At 42.8% G+C, this 18,068-nt stretch overlaps 1 protein-coding gene across 4 annotated transcripts in view; it reads right to left on the bottom strand.

The window, feature by feature from the left end:
- The window catches only part of LOC308677986 (CCR4-NOT transcription complex subunit 3-like), a gene marked incomplete at its 3' end in the record, with an annotated part of 41,557 nt that overhangs the window by 21,279 nt on the left and 2,210 nt on the right, over window positions 1-18,068 (bottom strand). For 2 of the 4 annotated variants that reach the window (XM_081344753.1, XM_081344751.1), the window contains exons 2-7: window positions 8,144-8,192; window positions 6,183-6,257; window positions 5,683-5,750; window positions 5,312-5,386; window positions 3,430-3,519; window positions 176-304 (exon numbers count right to left, since the gene is read on the bottom strand). In XM_081344753.1, coding sequence (XP_081200879.1) covers window positions 176-304; window positions 3,430-3,519; window positions 5,312-5,386; window positions 5,683-5,750; window positions 6,183-6,207 — 387 coding nt within the window. In that variant the 5' untranslated portion in view covers window positions 6,208-6,257; window positions 8,144-8,192. The remainder of the gene's footprint in view (window positions 1-175; window positions 305-3,429; window positions 3,520-5,311; window positions 5,387-5,682; window positions 5,751-6,182; window positions 6,258-8,143; window positions 8,193-18,068) is intronic. The other 2 variants (XM_081344754.1, XM_081344752.1) reach the window with 2 other exon arrangements.

The following is an 18,068-nucleotide window of genomic DNA, read 5'->3' as shown; positions in this document are numbered from 1 at the left end:
CAGGATGCTCTTTGCCCTACCTAGTAACTTCCGATAAGTCACACGAGTAATTTCTAATATGGACCCATTATATTTTGAATTTAAGGTTGGGGAAATTAGTTCTGCTCCCCAATTTCTCCAGAAGCTGCTTTGCCATCCAATCCAGTCGTCTTCCCCCCCGCCCCCCGTTTCTCACCGTCAGCCACTGCCCAACTTCCTCTTTCTCCTTCTGGGCTGGGTCCACTTTCTGGGCGAGGCCCAGCCCCTCTTTGGAGTAGGCTTTTGTCTTGGTCTCACGTTCCACTACCTTGAACCGCTCCATTTGCTGGAAAAAGAGGTTACAAGTCTCAGTGAGTTCATGCAAAGCAGGAAACAGCTCCCAGGAGGGCTCAAAATCCAGCTCCTAGCGGGCATTTTCCATGGAAATGCACGTCTACGCTGCAACAAACCGAAAAATCAAGTGCTCTGATGAACATAACTTCAACCACAACTTTTGATCTGAAAGTAGGGTGAGAAAACCCAGAATGCTTACAGTCATCAAATCACAGGGCTCCCCCATATCTTGTTAGCTGTGCCACTTTCAAACTTTCAGAAGTTGTGCGAACATATACGCCGCCACTGTTTGCACTGAGCAGCAGAACCAATTAATTTATAGGGACTCCTGGGTGCTCTTTGAGCTTGGATGTTTGCCTGCAGACATTTCATTGCCCATCTAGGCAACATCCACACCGTTGTTACCGAGTTGGGGACTGAAACATCTGCAAACAACCAAGCTCAGAGAGCACCAAGGACCCCACAGTTCAACCCTGACCCACAGATACTTCCTTCCATTGCAATTAACTTCTGGCTCTGTTTCAGGATAAGCAAAGTCACCACAAAGACAGAATGAATGAATTTGCAGAATGAATTCTGGAGTCTGAGCTGGTGGTTGCATCTCACTGCATCTCCCATAAATTCTACATCCTCAGGAAAGTTTAAGCCATTGAGATACTACTAAGCTCTCCTTTTACAAGCTCTCATTTTCTCTTTCACAAATGAATACCTCCCCCGCCCCCCCCTCATGGTGACCAGTCTGGTTGGTTGAAAATCACTGGGCAGGTGGGAAGAAACGCTAGGACAGTGATGGCGAACCTTTTAGAGATCGAGTGCCCAAACTGCAACCCAAAACCCACTTATGTATTGTTGGGTGCCAGGTAGGCGTGCCCCATTGGGTGAGTGTGGCCCACTGGGTGGGCATGGCCAATTGGGTAGGGGTGGCTGCGGTGGTAACGGCAGACTGGGTGGGACTAAAAAGTTCAATCAATCAATTCCAACTTTGCAAGATCTTTTTTTCCCCGCGAGAAGTTGACATTGATTGATTGATTGAACCTTTTTTTTTTGCACATGGCGGCCGAGGCCGAAAGCGAAAAGGTTTTATAAAACCCAGCTTAAGGCCTAGGACTGGGGTGATGGTGCGCGTGCCCACAGAGAGGGCTCTGCGTGCCACCCGTGGCACGCGTGCCATAGGTTCGCTACCACAGCGCTAGGATGTGGGGAGGGACACAGGATTAACTAGATGTGGATTTCTGCAGTCTCCTATTAGTTGGAGAGATTCCTGACCAGCTGAGGAGAAGTTGAATGCTGCGGAAAAGAGAAGCAGCAATTAGGATGTTTGCAGAGCAGACAAGTGGGAGATCTCAGACCATGTAAAATGGCTTTTCCTTATCTGCATCTTGGAAGGTAATTTTGCTTTCAATTCTAATGTTCTATTTGATTGCCACTAGGTTTCAAAACCACCCTTAACCTGATATTGCTTGGAGGTGATGAAAGTTGGCTCTAAAAAAACAAGGGAATCCTGCTGAGGAATCTTGTCCAGAGATAAAATTCTACTGCCCATCCTTGAATTCAGTACCTTAGTCTTCTAATCATAAAGAGTCACTCTATTTCTTCCTATCCAGAAATACTGGCTCCTGAACTGTTGTGGTAAATTCCTTAACAAAATTCATAAGCCTGTTTTGTCTACAATGCTGAGTTATTCAAATAAGCAGGCCAACCCAAACTAGTGAATCTCATTTAACATGGTGCTATTACAGCGGGACTAATTTTTTTCCTAACTGAAAGTTATAAAAAAAAAATGGTTTCGCTAGGCCCATTTAGATGCTACTAATACTCTCACTGTCGTGTCCTTTAATTAGTCAAAACGATGCATCATGTTGCAACATTTTTTGAACCAAAGTACCTCAAATGGGCTAATTTACAGAATGTATCCAAAATCTGGGACCCATGACTCCTGGGGGAATGAAATTTGGGGAAACTGTAGCTGCTTCAATGCTACTGGCTGCTGCTGCTGCACTCAAAAAGATCGACATTTTTCACGTTTCATAACAGTTTCCCAGCCAGTCTCGCAATCCCTTGCTCCTTCTTCCACCCAGGAGCAGCAGGGAAGGGAGAGAAGAAAGGAAAATTTCCGATGCTCCCTGCCAAATTCCCACAAACTCAATGGAAAAGTGAGCAAGAAGTCAGAAGTCACTCCTGCTCCCACAGCTTTTTTGTCTGCTCATACTCTTTCTGCTTCTCCGTTTAGGAAAGGAAGTATATCTGAAACAATTCCCCAACAGGGCACGGATTGTCTAATTCAAATGCTTTTTTAAAAATTAATATTTTATATTTCACTGATTCTATAGAATACTGACACTGATGGCAATATACACACAAGTGAGGCACACAAAGCCATTTTCAATCACCAACTGAATAATGAGTATTGTCCACAAATACCCAAAGCAGTGTCACATGGAGCCATGCAACACAGAGAACCCCCAATCATGAACGATGCAGCAAATATGCATTTTTTGTCCCCTCAGATGCCGATGATCGCCACCCATCAGTGCTTTTTAATCACAGTGCTTGGATTTGACGCTAGGAAAAGACAACAGTGCCTTCCCCCCTCCAAAATGTGTAAAATGTCTACTGATTCAGGTTGCCGAGGAAATACAAGATACAGCTTGATCTTTGCAAAGTCCCTTATTTCAAAGCCTCCGATTTCAAAGTTTAGAAGACCTTCCATAAGCACTACCAGTTAAACCCTTAAACTAAGAAGGTCTTACCGTCTACTCCATGTTGTCACTCTAAGGAAGGTTGTGTAGAAAAGACAGAGAACCCCTTTCTGTCACTTACTCAGCTTAAGTAATACGTGAGATGGCCAGGTGGCTCACCTTTATGAGGTCACACTGCTAGCAGCCAATGGGAACACTGTTAAGGAGGAGCTAAGCATAAAAATATCAAGAAGTCTTAAGTGCCAAAACTGACTGAGCTGGTAAGAACTAGCCTAAAAGTGGACAAAATTAAACCTGGTTCATTTAGGCTTCCAAAATCACAGAGTTTCCTTGAAAAACATCAATTTTACCTGAAATTTTGCTTGGCATTGACTACATAATGGTTAATAAGATTCTTTTCTCTCAGTTTGATTTTTACCGTCTCAATGAGTTTCCGGTTGTCTATTAGCTGCCTTTTGTCCTTAATCTCATTGGATGCAACCCATGTCTTGATCTGGTCCCTCAATCTCTGCAGAAAGAGAAAAATGGTTCCATGGTCAAATGAGTTCCCTTTATTAGTAGATCTTCTCAGCAGAAAGTAGCCCTAGAGTAACACTCATAATAGTGAAACTTTTTAGAACAGCCTTTACCCAACTTGATGCCTTCTAAACATATCAAATTCGAATTCCATAATCCACAGCCAGCCAACCATCATGGTGGTTAGTAATTATACAAAATCCAACACTTCTGGGTGACATCAGATTAGGGAAAGCTTGTGATTACAGCAATGGTCACACATAAAGAATGAGTATGGACTCATTTCTATACCCCTATGCTACACAGGTACAGATAATTCCCAACCTACGACCACAATTGAACCCCAAATTTATGTTGCTAAGTGAGACATTTGTTAAGTGAATTTTGCCATTTTTACGACCTTTCTTGCTGCAGTCATTAAGTGAATCACTGCAGTTGTTAAAGTTAGTAGCACGGTTGTGAAGTGAACCTAGCTTCCCCACTGACTTTGCTTGTCAAAAGGACGCAAAAGGAGTGTGTGTGTGTCACATGATACCAGGACACTGTGACCGTCATAAATATGAGCCAGTTGCCAAGCATCTGAATTTTGATCACATCACCATGGGGATGCTGCCACGGTCATAAATCACTTTTTTCCAGTGCCACAGTGAACTTCCAGTCACTAAATGCACTGTTGTAAGTCGAGGACCACCTGCAGTTGACCTATGACTACAATTGGGACAGAATTTCTAACCAACAACTAAGTGAGGCAGTTGTTAAATGAATCACACTCACTTTTACGATCTTTTCTGCCACGGTTGTTAAGCAAATCAGTACAGGTCAGTGAATCACATGGCTGTTAAAAGTGAATCCAGTTCCCCACACTGATTTGGCCTACTGGAAGTGAACTGGGAAGATCGCAAACAGCAATCATGTGACTCTGGACACTGCAACCGTCGTAAATGCACGCCGATTGCCAAATGCCCACATTTTCATGATCATGTGCCCGTGGGAATGCTGCAACAGTCCTAAGTGCAAGGACCAGTCATGTCATTTTTTCCCCCAGTGCTGTTGTAACTTCAAATAGTCACTAAACGAATGGTTGTAAGTCAAGGACTACCAGTCAACTACTGGATTTCACTGTCATCTATTTAGAAGCCAAGCAATCAGCAGCTCAAAACATAGCTTGCTACCTTTTCTTTTCTCTTGTCGCTCAAGATTCTGCTTTTTTCCAACATGGTTGTTTTTCGTGAAAAACGTAGGGAGTGATGGTTTCAACGTACGTTTCCCTGAACTTCTATTATTTATCTGAATTTTTATTAATAGCCCTTCTGAGTTAAATAATAATAGTGGAGAATGATGGGAATTGTCAAAGAACAATTTGACAATTGGAAACCTCTAGACCTGTAGGAGATGACCAGGCTGAGCCCGAGGGAGGGATCAAATATGTCATCGGTCATGAATCCCTTCCTGCCCACAAGAGATCTAAGCCCACTTTGAATTCCTGTGAACTACCATAGTTCATATTCTTGTAGAGAGCTTGAAAGCTTGGAATAAATCTTTACACCCATTGGAACTGCCTGGATCCCTTGATTTCCCGGGCGCTTGGCAATAAGACTCTTTGACAAACTGAGACTGATTTAGTCTCCAGAGAGGAATGGAAACATTGCATTGCAACTTGACAACTCCCCACCCCCTCCTTTTATCTACACTTCCCATCTGCCTTTCTTGGATTTCAGACTAGTCTGCATAACTAATCTCCTGAGATTGGGTGTCAAAGAACACTGAAGCTGGCTCATTCTTACCTGAAGCTTCTTAATCTCCTTTTTCAGATCAGCTTCATATTTCTCCTTCTGATTGGCATTCGCTGCATTATGGAGCTGTAGGGGAGAGAGAGAGAGAGAGAGAGAGAGAGAGACAGAGAGACAGAGAGAGAGAGAGAGAGAGAGAGAGAGAGAGAGAGAGAGACAGAGAGAGAGACAGAGAGAGAGAAAACAAGATGATGTGATCAAGGCTGGAGTAGAGGAGGGGAAAATCAAACTGGATAAAGGAAAAGCAGGAGGCAAGTGAACTTCTTCCTCCCTTCCCCAAAATAAATTTAGGATAAGAAACTACATGGGGTGATAATCAAGAAGTTTGGACAGAACCCGGGCAGAGAGAGGACAGCAGCCCTCACCTTCTGCCAGATATCTTCAAACTGCTCCACACCTTCCGATACCTTTTTGAGACACCGATCAATCTCACCTGCAAGAATTGGGGCGGGGGCGGGGAGAGGAGATAAATTAGTTGAAAGCAAATCGCAGAAACTAAAAGCTTCATACCTTCCCTTCCCTGGAAGCTAAAATGGGAAGAAACGACCATTGGAATTTCGAAACGCTGCCTGTTTCTCCTTCTTCCCAAATACCAACACCTTTGCCCCCATTTTAATGGTTTCCTAAATCAACCAAAAAAAAACACCCCCTAACTCTTTTCACCCTTTCCCTGATCCAATTCCACACTCGTTTGGAAACTGCAGCGTCCTGTGCCAGGTATTCAAAGCTACAAAAGTAAGAATCCTGGTTTGCCTTTTGCTCAGTTTTTAATGTCCTCCTCTTTCTTCGGCGTCAAGCCGAGGTGAACAGATCCTCTGCTCCTCTGCTAAGAGAACCAGGCGCCTGGCCCAGCCGCGGAGCTTACCTTGTAGCTTCCTCTTATCTGCCATGTTTCCTTCACTATAGGGGGGCTCTCTTCATACTTTATAGAGCGTTGACACTTTTAAGGAGAACAAGCAGAAAGGGGAAAAAAAAATTACAAGAAATAAGGCAAAGGAAAAAAAGCAGGTGCCCTCAGGCCACTTTCCCACTATCCTCCCCCCATCTAATCGACTCTGAAAACGGCAGCATAAAGCAGAAAAATCAGGGATGAGGTACAGGTAGTCCTCGACAGTTCGTTTAAGCGACCGTTCAAAGCTGACAATGGCTCTGGGGGGAAAAAAACCCGACCATTTTCACACATATAACCGTTGCAGCATCCCCGTGGTCACGTGATCAAAATTCAGACGCTTGGCAACTGACTCCTATTTATGACGGTTGCAGTGTCCCGGGGTCGCCTTTTGTGATCTTCTGACAAGCAAAGTCAACGAGGAAGCCAGATCGCTAACTTAACAACTGTGGCCAGAAAGGTCGTAAAAATGGAGGGGTGGGGAAAGGAAACTCACTTAACCAATGTCTCACTTAGCAACATAAATTTTGGGCTCAGTTGTGGTCGTAAGTCGAGGACCACCTGCACTTTCCCGTTCTATGTCCCAGAAAACTTTTCTCCGGGGGGGTTGGGGGTGGTTTTGTCAATGAAAGATATAGAACTTCTATAAAAATAATAAAAGAAAATCTATAAAATCTACCTGAGAAAGAAAAGACAGGTTTGCAAAGATAGGAGGGGAAGGGGGTGAAATCAGGGAGAGCTTGGTAGCCTCTTTCCTGAATAATGAATGTTATTAAAAAGCACGAACTACGACTCGCAAAGCTTAGGCCTTTGAATGAAATGCGTTTCTCAGAAAAGGTGCTCTCCTCCTGACATTTCTAAGCTCCAGTGTCCACAGAGAAAGGGAGGGAGGGTAGAAAGGCAGAAAAACAGGGAGGTTATTTCGGAGGGATTGAAGGCACTCCTTTTCTCCCACGACAAAACGCCTAGGTGGGAGGGATTGGGGGATGGATTTCAACAGCATTCCCATTTTCTATCTGTCCCTTCACTTTGGGTCCAACCGGTTTTGCTCTAGAATGGCGGCGTCCAACCTTGGCAACTTGAAAAAGACTTCTGTGGACTTCCAATTCCCAGAATTCCCTAGCCGGCCATGACGGTTGGGGAATTCGGTGAGCTGAGGCCCACTAGTTTGCCAAAGTTGGGACACCCCTGTTCTAGAACTATTACGTTCAGCTTCGGGGGCTGATCTCACCTCATCAGCCAGGCTGAGGTTTTTGGAGTGGGAGAAGGTGCGTTTTCAGGAGCAAAAATACAAGGAAGAAAACGCCGCCCGCCCCCCTCCTCCTGTCACAGAAGCCATTTTTGAGCCTTAAAGAGAGAGACTGTGCCTTTCCTTTCTCATGCCCAGGGGGGTCTTCAAACTTGACCCTTTTATGACTTGTGGACTTCAACTCCCAGAAGTCCTCAGCCAGGCACGCTGGCTGAGGAATTCTGGGAGTTGAAGTCCACAAGTCATAAAAGGGCCAAGTTTGAAGATCCCTCCCTGCTCGCGCTTCTTTTAACCTACTGGATCCAAACAGACCCTGAGTGGAAAAAGAGACTCTGCCACTGGCCTCCCTAACGTCTTCCAGGCTTCGTTGCCCATTAAATCTCACTAGTCCTTCAGAAAAGGCCTCTCAAAAGGGCAAATGGCGCAGCTGGTTGCACGGCTCAAACTTCTTGCTTTCTCAGTCAGAAAAAAACAACAACAAACCAAACCAAACCAAACCACACTCAGGATGAAAATGAGAGGAATCTTAACCGAAAGCCGTACCTTGAGTACATTTACAAATGGAGCACGAGGGACATCTTAAGCATCAGCAAGCCGCTGTTATTTCTAGTCTAAGTTATTCGACAGAGCAGCTTTAGCTGGGAGGCCCTGGGGCCTTCTGAAGAGAGCAGATCAATCTTGCACTTACCTAGAGGCCCCTGGGCACTTGCTGTTGACCTACTCTCCAAGCCAGGTTCCTATAAAGGTGAGAAAATATATGGCTAGCAGGAGGGACCAACCTCACCTTCTTCCCTACCAGGAAGCTTGAGATAAAAGTCTACACAGATCCCCATGGTGGGTGGGCTTACTCAACAGGCTATGATGCTAACTGGCCGCCATATGTTGAATGCTCTTTGCAAACTCAGCCAATTGGGGCAGAGGGGAGATGAGAGATTTGTAGCGTATATATTTCTGAGACATGTTTATCCATAGTTAACTGAGCCAGGGTTCACGGACTTAACCCAATTTTTACGAGGATTACTTAGACGACTCGACTCTGAATTACCCAGTGTTGGAGCCCAGGGTTCTGCACAAATCCAGCTGTTACAGAATTGGGTAAAGAACAGAACATCACAAAAACATTAGCTTGTTTCCCCACCACCACAAGATAAGGCCTAGGTCACCATCCCTCACGTGTGCAGTATTTTTCTTTTTCCCTGCAGGATTTCAGTGTTTTTAAAAGCCACTGGCCATGCCGAAGTGAGCAGGCTAAGCTTTCCTTGCTAGGCAGAGAATCAGGCTGGCAAGCCTTCCAATCTCCAGTGTGAACAGCCGCTTGCTTGCTTTCTGGACAGCGATAAGAGAAAAGCCTCCAGGTGGCCACCAAAGGGACATCTCCCTTTTGCTTGACTGAAGATGTGCTAATAAAAACCATGATGTGCCTGTGCGAGAAAGGCTGGTGTATATTAGGGACTAATTTCCCTGGCTGAACAAGTTTTGCTTCCCCCGGCCCTCTCAAAATATCATGGATGAAGTTGATGTTTTCCCTTTTTTAGAAAGTCTCTCAGAATTTGGCTCTAAAGCCTATTGCATAAATGCAGTAACGTCCTGGAGTGATCAACTGGACGAGTTCATACTTGGAGAAATATTCTATCAGGTGGATCTCCATACATTTTTTTAATTAAAGTCCCTAAACTTAAAAGGTGGTATATAAGATTAACCCAGTGTGCTGCTCTCTGCTTTGCTAGTTTTCAAATCTGGTGGATTTAGGCATAAGCAGAAGATACCATTACCAGCCCATCCTATCATTTTGTTCTAGGCCAGGGGTAGGCAACCTTGGCTCTTTTATGACTCGTGGACTTCAACTCCCAGAATTCCTGAGCCAGCTTGGCTCAGCTTGGAAACCTCTCCCTTTCCCCTCAGCATAGCTGGCTCAGGAATTCTGGGAGTTGAAGTCCACAAGTCATAAAAGAGCCAAGGTTGCCTACCCCTGTTCTAGATCGAATCGGGACTGCTAAGAGTCCATTTCTTTCCCCAAATTCTCCACTTGGCTTGGCATAAATTTCTTGAAATTGATCTTTCGGGCACTTTCCTTTTCTGCTAACTGAATTCCATCCCAAACTTGTCAAGGGAATTTTTGAGTCCAAAACAGCTCTCCCATCTCTGTCTCCATCCCATGCAGATAATTTTTCCTTCATGAATATGAGTTTGTAGACAACAGGCTGCTAGACCAAAATATAGTTCAGTCTAGATAGCTTAGTATGTGGTGAGAACCCAGCCTATTGTGGTTTATTCAACAAATTAGTGCTAAACAGGGTCTTAATGTACAAATCTGAGAGTAGCACAAAGCCTTGGGACAATCTGGTGAAGCCATGATTGACTAATCAACCAAACCTTAGTTTGAGCAATATAGTGATCCATAAACCACAGCAACTAGGCTCATACATTTTATGCCAAGTTATCTAACCACATTTTAGTCCAGTGATCCCAGCCTCTGATAATCAAAGGCCTAGCTGCATTTTGAATGCAGACAATTTTGTCTTCACTCATATCTATCTATTCAGAACAAATTAGAGTTAAGAGAAAGAATGTACAATAAAGCAAGCACAAGATATATTCACACATTATACATACGGGCTTGCTTAACCCTGGTTTACTAAATAAGTTACTATTATGCACATTTAGCCAACCAAGGACGTAAACTTTCCACAAGTGTTGAAAAATAAAACTCCTAGAAAACAATTCAGAAGCTTTTCTATTTTGGGGGGAGGTGAGCAAAAGGGAATGTGAACACATGAAATGCTTATGTTTAGCACCCTTTACAAGCATAGATAAATGGATGCTACTGCCAATGTTTACCCCTTCCCGGGGTTTTGAGGACTAGTGAAGGACAGGCCACAATCCAGCAATCTCTACATCAATAAGAGGAAGGAAACCCATTATCAAAGATAGGCTGAGCCCTTCCTTCTTCTCCTGTAAAAATAAATGTCAATGCCTCTAACATTTGGTATTTCAGAGTTATACTCTCTAGTATAATTGTACTATATGATAATGTAATTAGTCTTACATACAAGTTTTACTATATAGTTTTCATAAATCATTTGGGGGTAAACATTAGGAGGCAACATAGGAACATTTCTTTTAAAAAACAATCAAGCAACATTCCATAATCCATTAGGAAAGAAAACAAAAAATATAAAGGAAAACAGCAGGAAAGCCTTCCCCCCTCCAATTTCTTTTATCTCCCTACACATCTCTGCACCTAACACATTGAATCAGGAACGGGTAACCTTGAGATCCAAAGACTTACACAGAGCCCCACAACCCTCCTTAGTAGCCCCGTTAGTCACAACTGACTGCAGTTGCCAGAAATACACATCACAACTTTCTCCCATTCTGAGGAGAGAGAGAGAGAGAGAGAGAGAGAGACTAAAAAGGTATAATGCAATTCAGATTCCAGCTACTGTGCTTCTCACCTCACCCATTACAGCCCCAGCCGCAAAAAGGCTGCCCACCCTTGTTCTAAAGTATAAACCTGTTTTGCAAACCACATTTCCTGGTTCACCCAACGCACTAAAATACAAAGAATGAAACCTGGCTTTAGCTTGGTGTGTCCTGTGAGCCCGGCTAGAGAGCTGCCACTTCCAAATAGCCCAGATTCTCACTTAATGGGGGAAAATGTGTTTATACCTCTAAAAATCAGTCTCTGCAAAAGAAGAATCTTCCAGCTACGGTTTCAACCAGGCTGGGCACTCTTGCTCTGCAAACCCTTCTTCTTCCTCTCTCTCTGCTGAGAGGCAGCATCAAAATACTGCTAATTACAGGAAGCTGGGGTGGAGAGTGGACCATGAAATCTGCCGCTGAAGGAACACAGCTAAGCTTTCATCCCCCCCCCTTTTTTATCTCCCCAATAGTTGTTCCAGACCATTAAGAGCAGCTTCATTTGCTGTCATTAGCAAGTGTTGATCTCTCTTATCTCCCAGCTTTACCGGACAAGTTTTGTACATTACTGCTGTTAGGAAGTCAGGTCAATTCCTCTTGAGTTAGTTTACAAATTCAGGTTAACGTCATATAGCCATCTTAAGACTTCAGCTCCCAGGATTCATCATCAGCCAGTATGGGCTATATAGCATGAAATCCTGAGAGCTTTCCCATTCTTTGGAAAGGCTGCGGAAGAAAGCTGATCTATTTAAGCAAAAAAACAAAAAAACAAAACAAAAACAAACAACTGGCTGAAAGGAGGATTTTGTTCAGAAAACTGAGTGATTTGTCCATCAAGAGGCAATTTGGTTAGTGAGGTGTTTGTCCTGCTAGCTGGGGAATTATGGGAGTTGAAGTCCGCACACCTTAAAATTACCAAGGATGACAAACATTGTGTTAGCGCACAGTGGATACTATGAAAGTGTACAACACATCTGGAGGACACTGGACTGGAAAATGATACACTGTGGGATAAGCCCTATGAAACTTAGGAACTGGGGGGGGGTATTTTGCTAGAGATTTCCACTTTGCTTATCAAAGCAATTAGTTACATCTTTATTTTAAATTACTTATACCTACTCTATTAAACAATTTAGTGGTTTCCTAATATTCTAAATTTTAATGGGAAGTTTATTTGGTAAGGAAGCAGTGCATGGCCAAACCATTCTAGCATTTACCAAAGACTATAGATCCCCCACTGAGAGTCAAGTATGAAGCATCTGGCAGATGAGCATACAATAAAAATTAAAATGCTGGGCCATCTGAGTACTGACCATTAATTTGTCTAGACTATCATTTTGCAGAAAAAAGGCCTTCATGGTTTTCATCAATCAAAGGAACAGAAGGGAAAAGCACTTTTAACACTGTTTGTGTTTACACAATATGCTAAACCCATGGCTAACTTAACTATAGTTTATTGAAATGTCTGCATTCACTTTTTGCCAAACTAAAGTTGTTCCATTTATGGGTCTGTGTGCTATGCAAATAACAAGGTTCATTATGGGTTGGGTTGTGTGAATATTCACAGAGCCACAAATTTACCATCCGCATTTTAGCCCAGCTTTCATCCAGAAATTATAAATCCTTCTTGATCTACAATAAATTATATAGATGACATCCTGCTTGAGGAACTCTCTCAAGCTTTACTTAAGCTTAACGGTGACTTGGAAAGCAGTTTTCTGTTATTTAGGAATCTTTTCTTCTCACTTCTTAAAAGAAGAGTTCCTGACTGGTTTCTGGAACAAAAAAATGAAAAAGGAAAACTTCCTAGCATACAAAGCTGAATCGTTATTTACTGTGCAGGCCCAAACACTTGGCCTCAGCCAAAGTGGATCAATTTTAAAACAAGGCAATTTAAATCAATGATTCAATTTGCCAAGTATCAAGGCTAATTCAAACCTTATTTCCAACTGTTTTAGGCTTAGTCCTAGGTACCTCTCTGAATTCAGAGGAACACACAAAAAGATTTGAGTTATTCTTCAATGTGCACAATAGCTGCTAGAGCTACTGAGACATATCTACCCATCAACACACAGACACAGATACAGGAGCATAAATCCATACTTGCTGCTTGTATAGGCCTTAGGCCTCTTTTGCAGAGGGATTTTCGTTACTTTACAGAAAGTTGATGTCTGTTTGACAGGCACCAACATACCTGCTTGAAAATATTACCATGAAGAAGAAAATGCTACTGTATTAATTGCTGGGCACATTAGTGTTTCTCCAAGGAAAGAATGTATTAACTGGCTAATAAGCCAACAATGCAACCATATTTATTCAGAGGTAATCTACTATAAACAAGAGATAATTTGAATAATATTCAGTTAAGTGATCTATTATGCAGATGTGTGTATCCGATCTCTATGTTTCGCTCTAGTTCATTCTTTTATGTGGAAAAAGAGCTACTTAACTGTGGGCGGGGGGGGGGGAGGTCAGGAGCCTCCCCTAATTTTATATAATTATATATTTTTTATTTTTTATAAATTATATATTTATAATTATAATTATAATATATTTATAATTATTATAATTATAATATATAATTATATATATAATTATATATTATATATTTTTTATTTTTTAATCAATTATTCACCATCCTATTAACTCAGTTTTTCCTATATTATTTTGAAGATAAGGAAAAGAATAGATGGGAGTCTTGAAAATGGTGCTTTATTTAAAAGACAAAAAACAATAATTGATTACAACTGCTGAAAAAACCCAACAGAGAACAGTAGAAAATGTAGCTACCATATTTATAATATCGGACCACTGATTAAAGATAAACAGGAATATCCCCATTTTCTAAAGTCCCAGTGACTTAGAAAAAGGAGCGGAGAGAAAAGGTAAATCCAGCGCAAGTTTCCCCAAAATCAGTGGAAGCAAAAAATGAAGCATAAATTGGATAAAATTGTAATATCGGCAGTGCTTTTTTTGTAAAAGAAAAAGGTGCCAGAACTCACACATGTCATACAACCCGCCTTGCCTACCCTACACGGTTCCATCCAAAAAAGGTGCCGGAACTCCATTCTGAGCATTCTATGAGGAAAAAAGCCCTGAATATCGGACCAGGAAAGAACAATCTGGTAATCTGTAAAATATTTGAAATCCAGCTCTCATTAGTTTCAGCCAACTGGATTTTGGGAATTCTAGTCTAAAACATCTAAAGAGCAGCAGGTTCTCCATTCTTGCCCCGAGACGATATTATAATAATGAAGCTGCTCTTGGATTTAATTCCTCTAATATCTAGCTTGTCGACTGGAGATCGTTGAAATAAATTTGAAAGGTAACAGTCTGGAAAATGCTGCAGTAATACCAATCAACAGCAAAATAAACTGTAGAAAGGAGTGATTGCAGATGTATCTGATAAGCCTATTTCCGTAGGTTGCTTTCTCTGCTTTTTTTTTTTAAATCTACGTCTGTCATACACCATTGCCAAAACTTGTGGCAGCAGAATCTGAAAGCTTACTAATCTGTTGTAAACAGAATCACTTTCTTTTCTCTGTCCTGCCATCAGTCAAATTTCCCTACTGAGCAAATAGTGTGTTTACAGCACTGTTTCTCAACCCTGGCAGCTTTAAGACACATAGACATCAACTCCCAGAATCCCTCAGCCAGCACGGCTAGCTGGGGCATTCTGTGAGTTGAAGTCCAGACATCTTAAAATTGCCAAGACTGAGAAACACGGGCTTACAAGCATAGCGTTTAAAGAGTCTTGCTTTATCTATTCTCTCTAGAGCAGGGGTAGGCAACCTTGGCTCTTTTCTGACTCGCGGACTTCAACTCCCAGAATTCCTGAGTGAGCTATGCTGAGGGGAAAGGGAGAGGTTTCCAAGCTGAGCCATTCTGGCTCAGGAATTCTGGGAGTTGAAGTCCACGAGTCAGAAAAGAGCCAAGGTTGCTTACCTCTGCTCTAGACTAACGTATTTAACTCAATTCAAGAAGCTGATGGTTTGCTATAAGATACTGTCCTCCAGGTCAGAAACATTCTGACAGGATTGGAGTTACCTTATTATAGTGGAATATCTGGAAGAAAAAAGATGCACAACTGGAACAATGGGAATTGATTCTAGGGAAACAAGCTCAAGAAACAAACTTAACTTCAGAAATGAACACTATTCTAAGTGTCCCCAAAGGTGACCCAGTATCACAGTAAGTCCAAACTGGACTTGAAGAAAAATTTTCATGTTCCTGATTCATCCATTATAGAGACAGATTTTTTTTTTACAAATTTAGCCAACAAGGGCCTACAAAGACCACTTCAGCTTCATTTTTATTTAGATACAGTTTGTAGAATAACAGAGTTGGAAGGGGCCTTGGAGGTCATCTAGTCCAACCCCCTGCTCAGGGAGGAAACCCTATAACAGTGATGGCGAACCTTTTAGCGACCGAGTGCCCAAACTGCAACCCAAAACCCACTTATGTATCGTCGGGTGCCGGGTGGGCATGGCCCATTGGGTGGGTGTGGCTGCGGTGGTAATGGCAAACTGGATGGGACTAAAATGTTCAATCAATCAATTCCAACTTTGAGAGATCTTTTTTTTTCCCCGCAAGAAGTTGAAATTGATTGACTGAACCTTTTTTTTTTTGCCCACGGCGGCGGAGGCCTAAAGCGAAAAGGTTTTATAAAACCCAGCTGAAGGCCTAGGACTGGGGCAGCGGCGCGCGTGCCCACAGAGGGCTCTGCGTGCCATCTGTGGCACGCGTGCCATAGGTTCGCCACCACGGTGCTATACCATTTCAGACAAATGGTTGTCCATTCTCTTCTTGAAAGCCTCCAGTGTTGGAGCACCCATAACTTCACCCCACTGATGAATTGTTCTGACAGGAAATTTCTCCTTAGTTCTATGTTGCTTCTCTCCTTGGTTAATTTCCATCCATTGCTCCTTATTCTGCCTGCAGGTACTTTGGAGAACAGGTTGATCTCCTTTTTTCTGTGGCAGTCCCTTAAATATTGGAACACTGCTATCATGTCACCCCTAGTCCTTCTTTTCATTAAACTAGGCATACCCAATTCATGCAACTGTTCTTCATATGTCTTAACCTCCAGGCCCCTAATCATCTTTGTAATTATGCAGTTCTCCATATTCTCCTCTATGCAGACATTCTAAGCCAGGGGTCCCCAACACCCGGTCCGTGGCCCTGTAGCGGGCCGTGGCATGCCAGCCACCGGTCCGCACAAGCAAGCCAAGCCCCATCCGTGAGATGCAGGCACCACATAAAACCACGCACTCTCCGGTCCGTGGAAAAACCTCTCTCCACGGGACCGGTCCCTGGTGCCCAAAAGGTTGGGGACCTCTGTTCTAAGCAACCAACATAAGATATGGATATTAAGGGGGACTTGCTGCAGCACATACCATGAATACAATTGTTGCAGTGACAAACAAGCCTGAACGCTAAGACTGAAATGCCACTTGCAGAGAACAGTGTGTTGTAGGATAATGAGAAAGAATTCCTCCACCAGAACCTCATCCACATAACGTTCTTCCATATTTCCTTAACCCTGGCTTCCATATATATGGCAGCATTCAGGGCATGCCAGCATGTACTTCGCTGGTGTATGACCTCTCAGAAGAGACATCTTTTCTTAATGGAAACAGCCTTGCTTCTCTCAGTCCTAACAGTGCAGCAGCTAAGGGGGCTGAACTGTGGATTAAGAATCTGGCTATGAATCTCCTCCCTGTTAGGAACTCACTCGGTGGTCTAATAGAAAATGCTTTCCCTCAGGCTCCTCCAAGATGTGGAGATAAAGACATAAAAGGAAAAAGGGTGAAACTGACAAGACTGTTCCCTTTTGAACAGAGCACTGTAGGGAACAGAAGCGCACAAAAGTTGAACAATACCTCAAACAGGATAGGAGGCACGTTGTAAAAATAAGGAGAATACCTTTGCTTCAAGCTGTTGCCATATCTAGTTGTTTTTATCACTGACCTTCCAAAGAGTCAGAGGAGGACCACTGCAGCTGAATGAGACTAGTCAGAATATCCACAGAGAACACAGAATTATAAGTCTGGAAGCGACCTTCTAACTCCAATCCCTTTATCAAGGCAGGAGACACTATAACATGGGTCTTCAAACTTGGCCCTTTTATGACTTGTGGACTTCAACTCCCAGAATTCCTGCCAGGCACGCTGGCTGAGGAGTTCTGGGAGTTGAAGTCCACAAGCCATAACAGGGCCACTTTTGAAGACCCTTGCATTATAACATTCTGGTCAAATAGCTGTCCAGTTTGTTTTTGAAAATCTCCAGTAATGGAGCACTCACAGTTCTGGCAGGCAAACTATTCCACTCATTAACTGCCAGAAAGTTTCTCTTTACTTCTAGGATGGATCTCTCTTTAACAAGCTTCCACCCATTACTTCTTGTCCTGCCCTCAGGTGCTTTGGAGAATAAGTTAATCACCTCTTCTCTGTGACAGCCCCACAAGTACAGAAAGACAGTTATCCTGTCTCCCCTAATCCTTCTCTTCATTAAGGCTAGCTCCCTCTCAATTATTCGTCATACAATTTAGCTTCCAGACCCTTTATTGTCTTTGTTGCTCTTCTCTGCACACTTTCTAGGGTCTCAGAATTTTTGTATTGTGCTGACCAGAACTGTACAGATGTGATCCTAATGTATTCACAGGCTTTCAGGTTGTCCAAGCAGAGGCTGGATAGGCATTTGTTGCCGATGCTTAAATCTCAATTGCTAAATCTTGCTGGATTCAACTGTTTAAACCAGGGGTAGGCAACCTTGGCTCTTTTTGACTTGTGGACTTCAACTCCCAGACTGGCTCAGGAATTCTGGGAGTTGAAGTCCACAAGTCATAAAAGAGCCAAGGTTGCCTACCCCTGGTCTAAATAATCTCCCGCAACCTTATTTTCTATGAAGGATCTCTAAAGATTTCACAGCCAAAGAATAACTTTCATTGTAGCACAGGGTGGAGGTACATTTATAGGATCGTACAATGGGCAAAGTCCTACTACAGCATTTTAGAAGTGTTTCTACATTCAAGACACAAATGTAACTAACATGCTGCGTGGAAAGGAAATATGACATTTTCCTTAGCTGTATGTTGTGTGTGGAAAAAGTGCTACGGTACTTTCCTGTACCAACACTGTAACTTCAAATGATATCATTGGGATCTTATGATTTGATAGCGTAACCATTTGGAA

Source organism: Vipera berus (assembly GCF_964194415.1).
Source record: "Vipera berus genome assembly, chromosome: Z".
NCBI lineage: Eukaryota > Metazoa > Chordata > Lepidosauria > Squamata > Viperidae > Vipera > Vipera berus.
The sequence above is the reverse complement of the archived record's forward strand: the minus strand, read 5'-3'. Positions and strand labels throughout refer to the sequence as shown.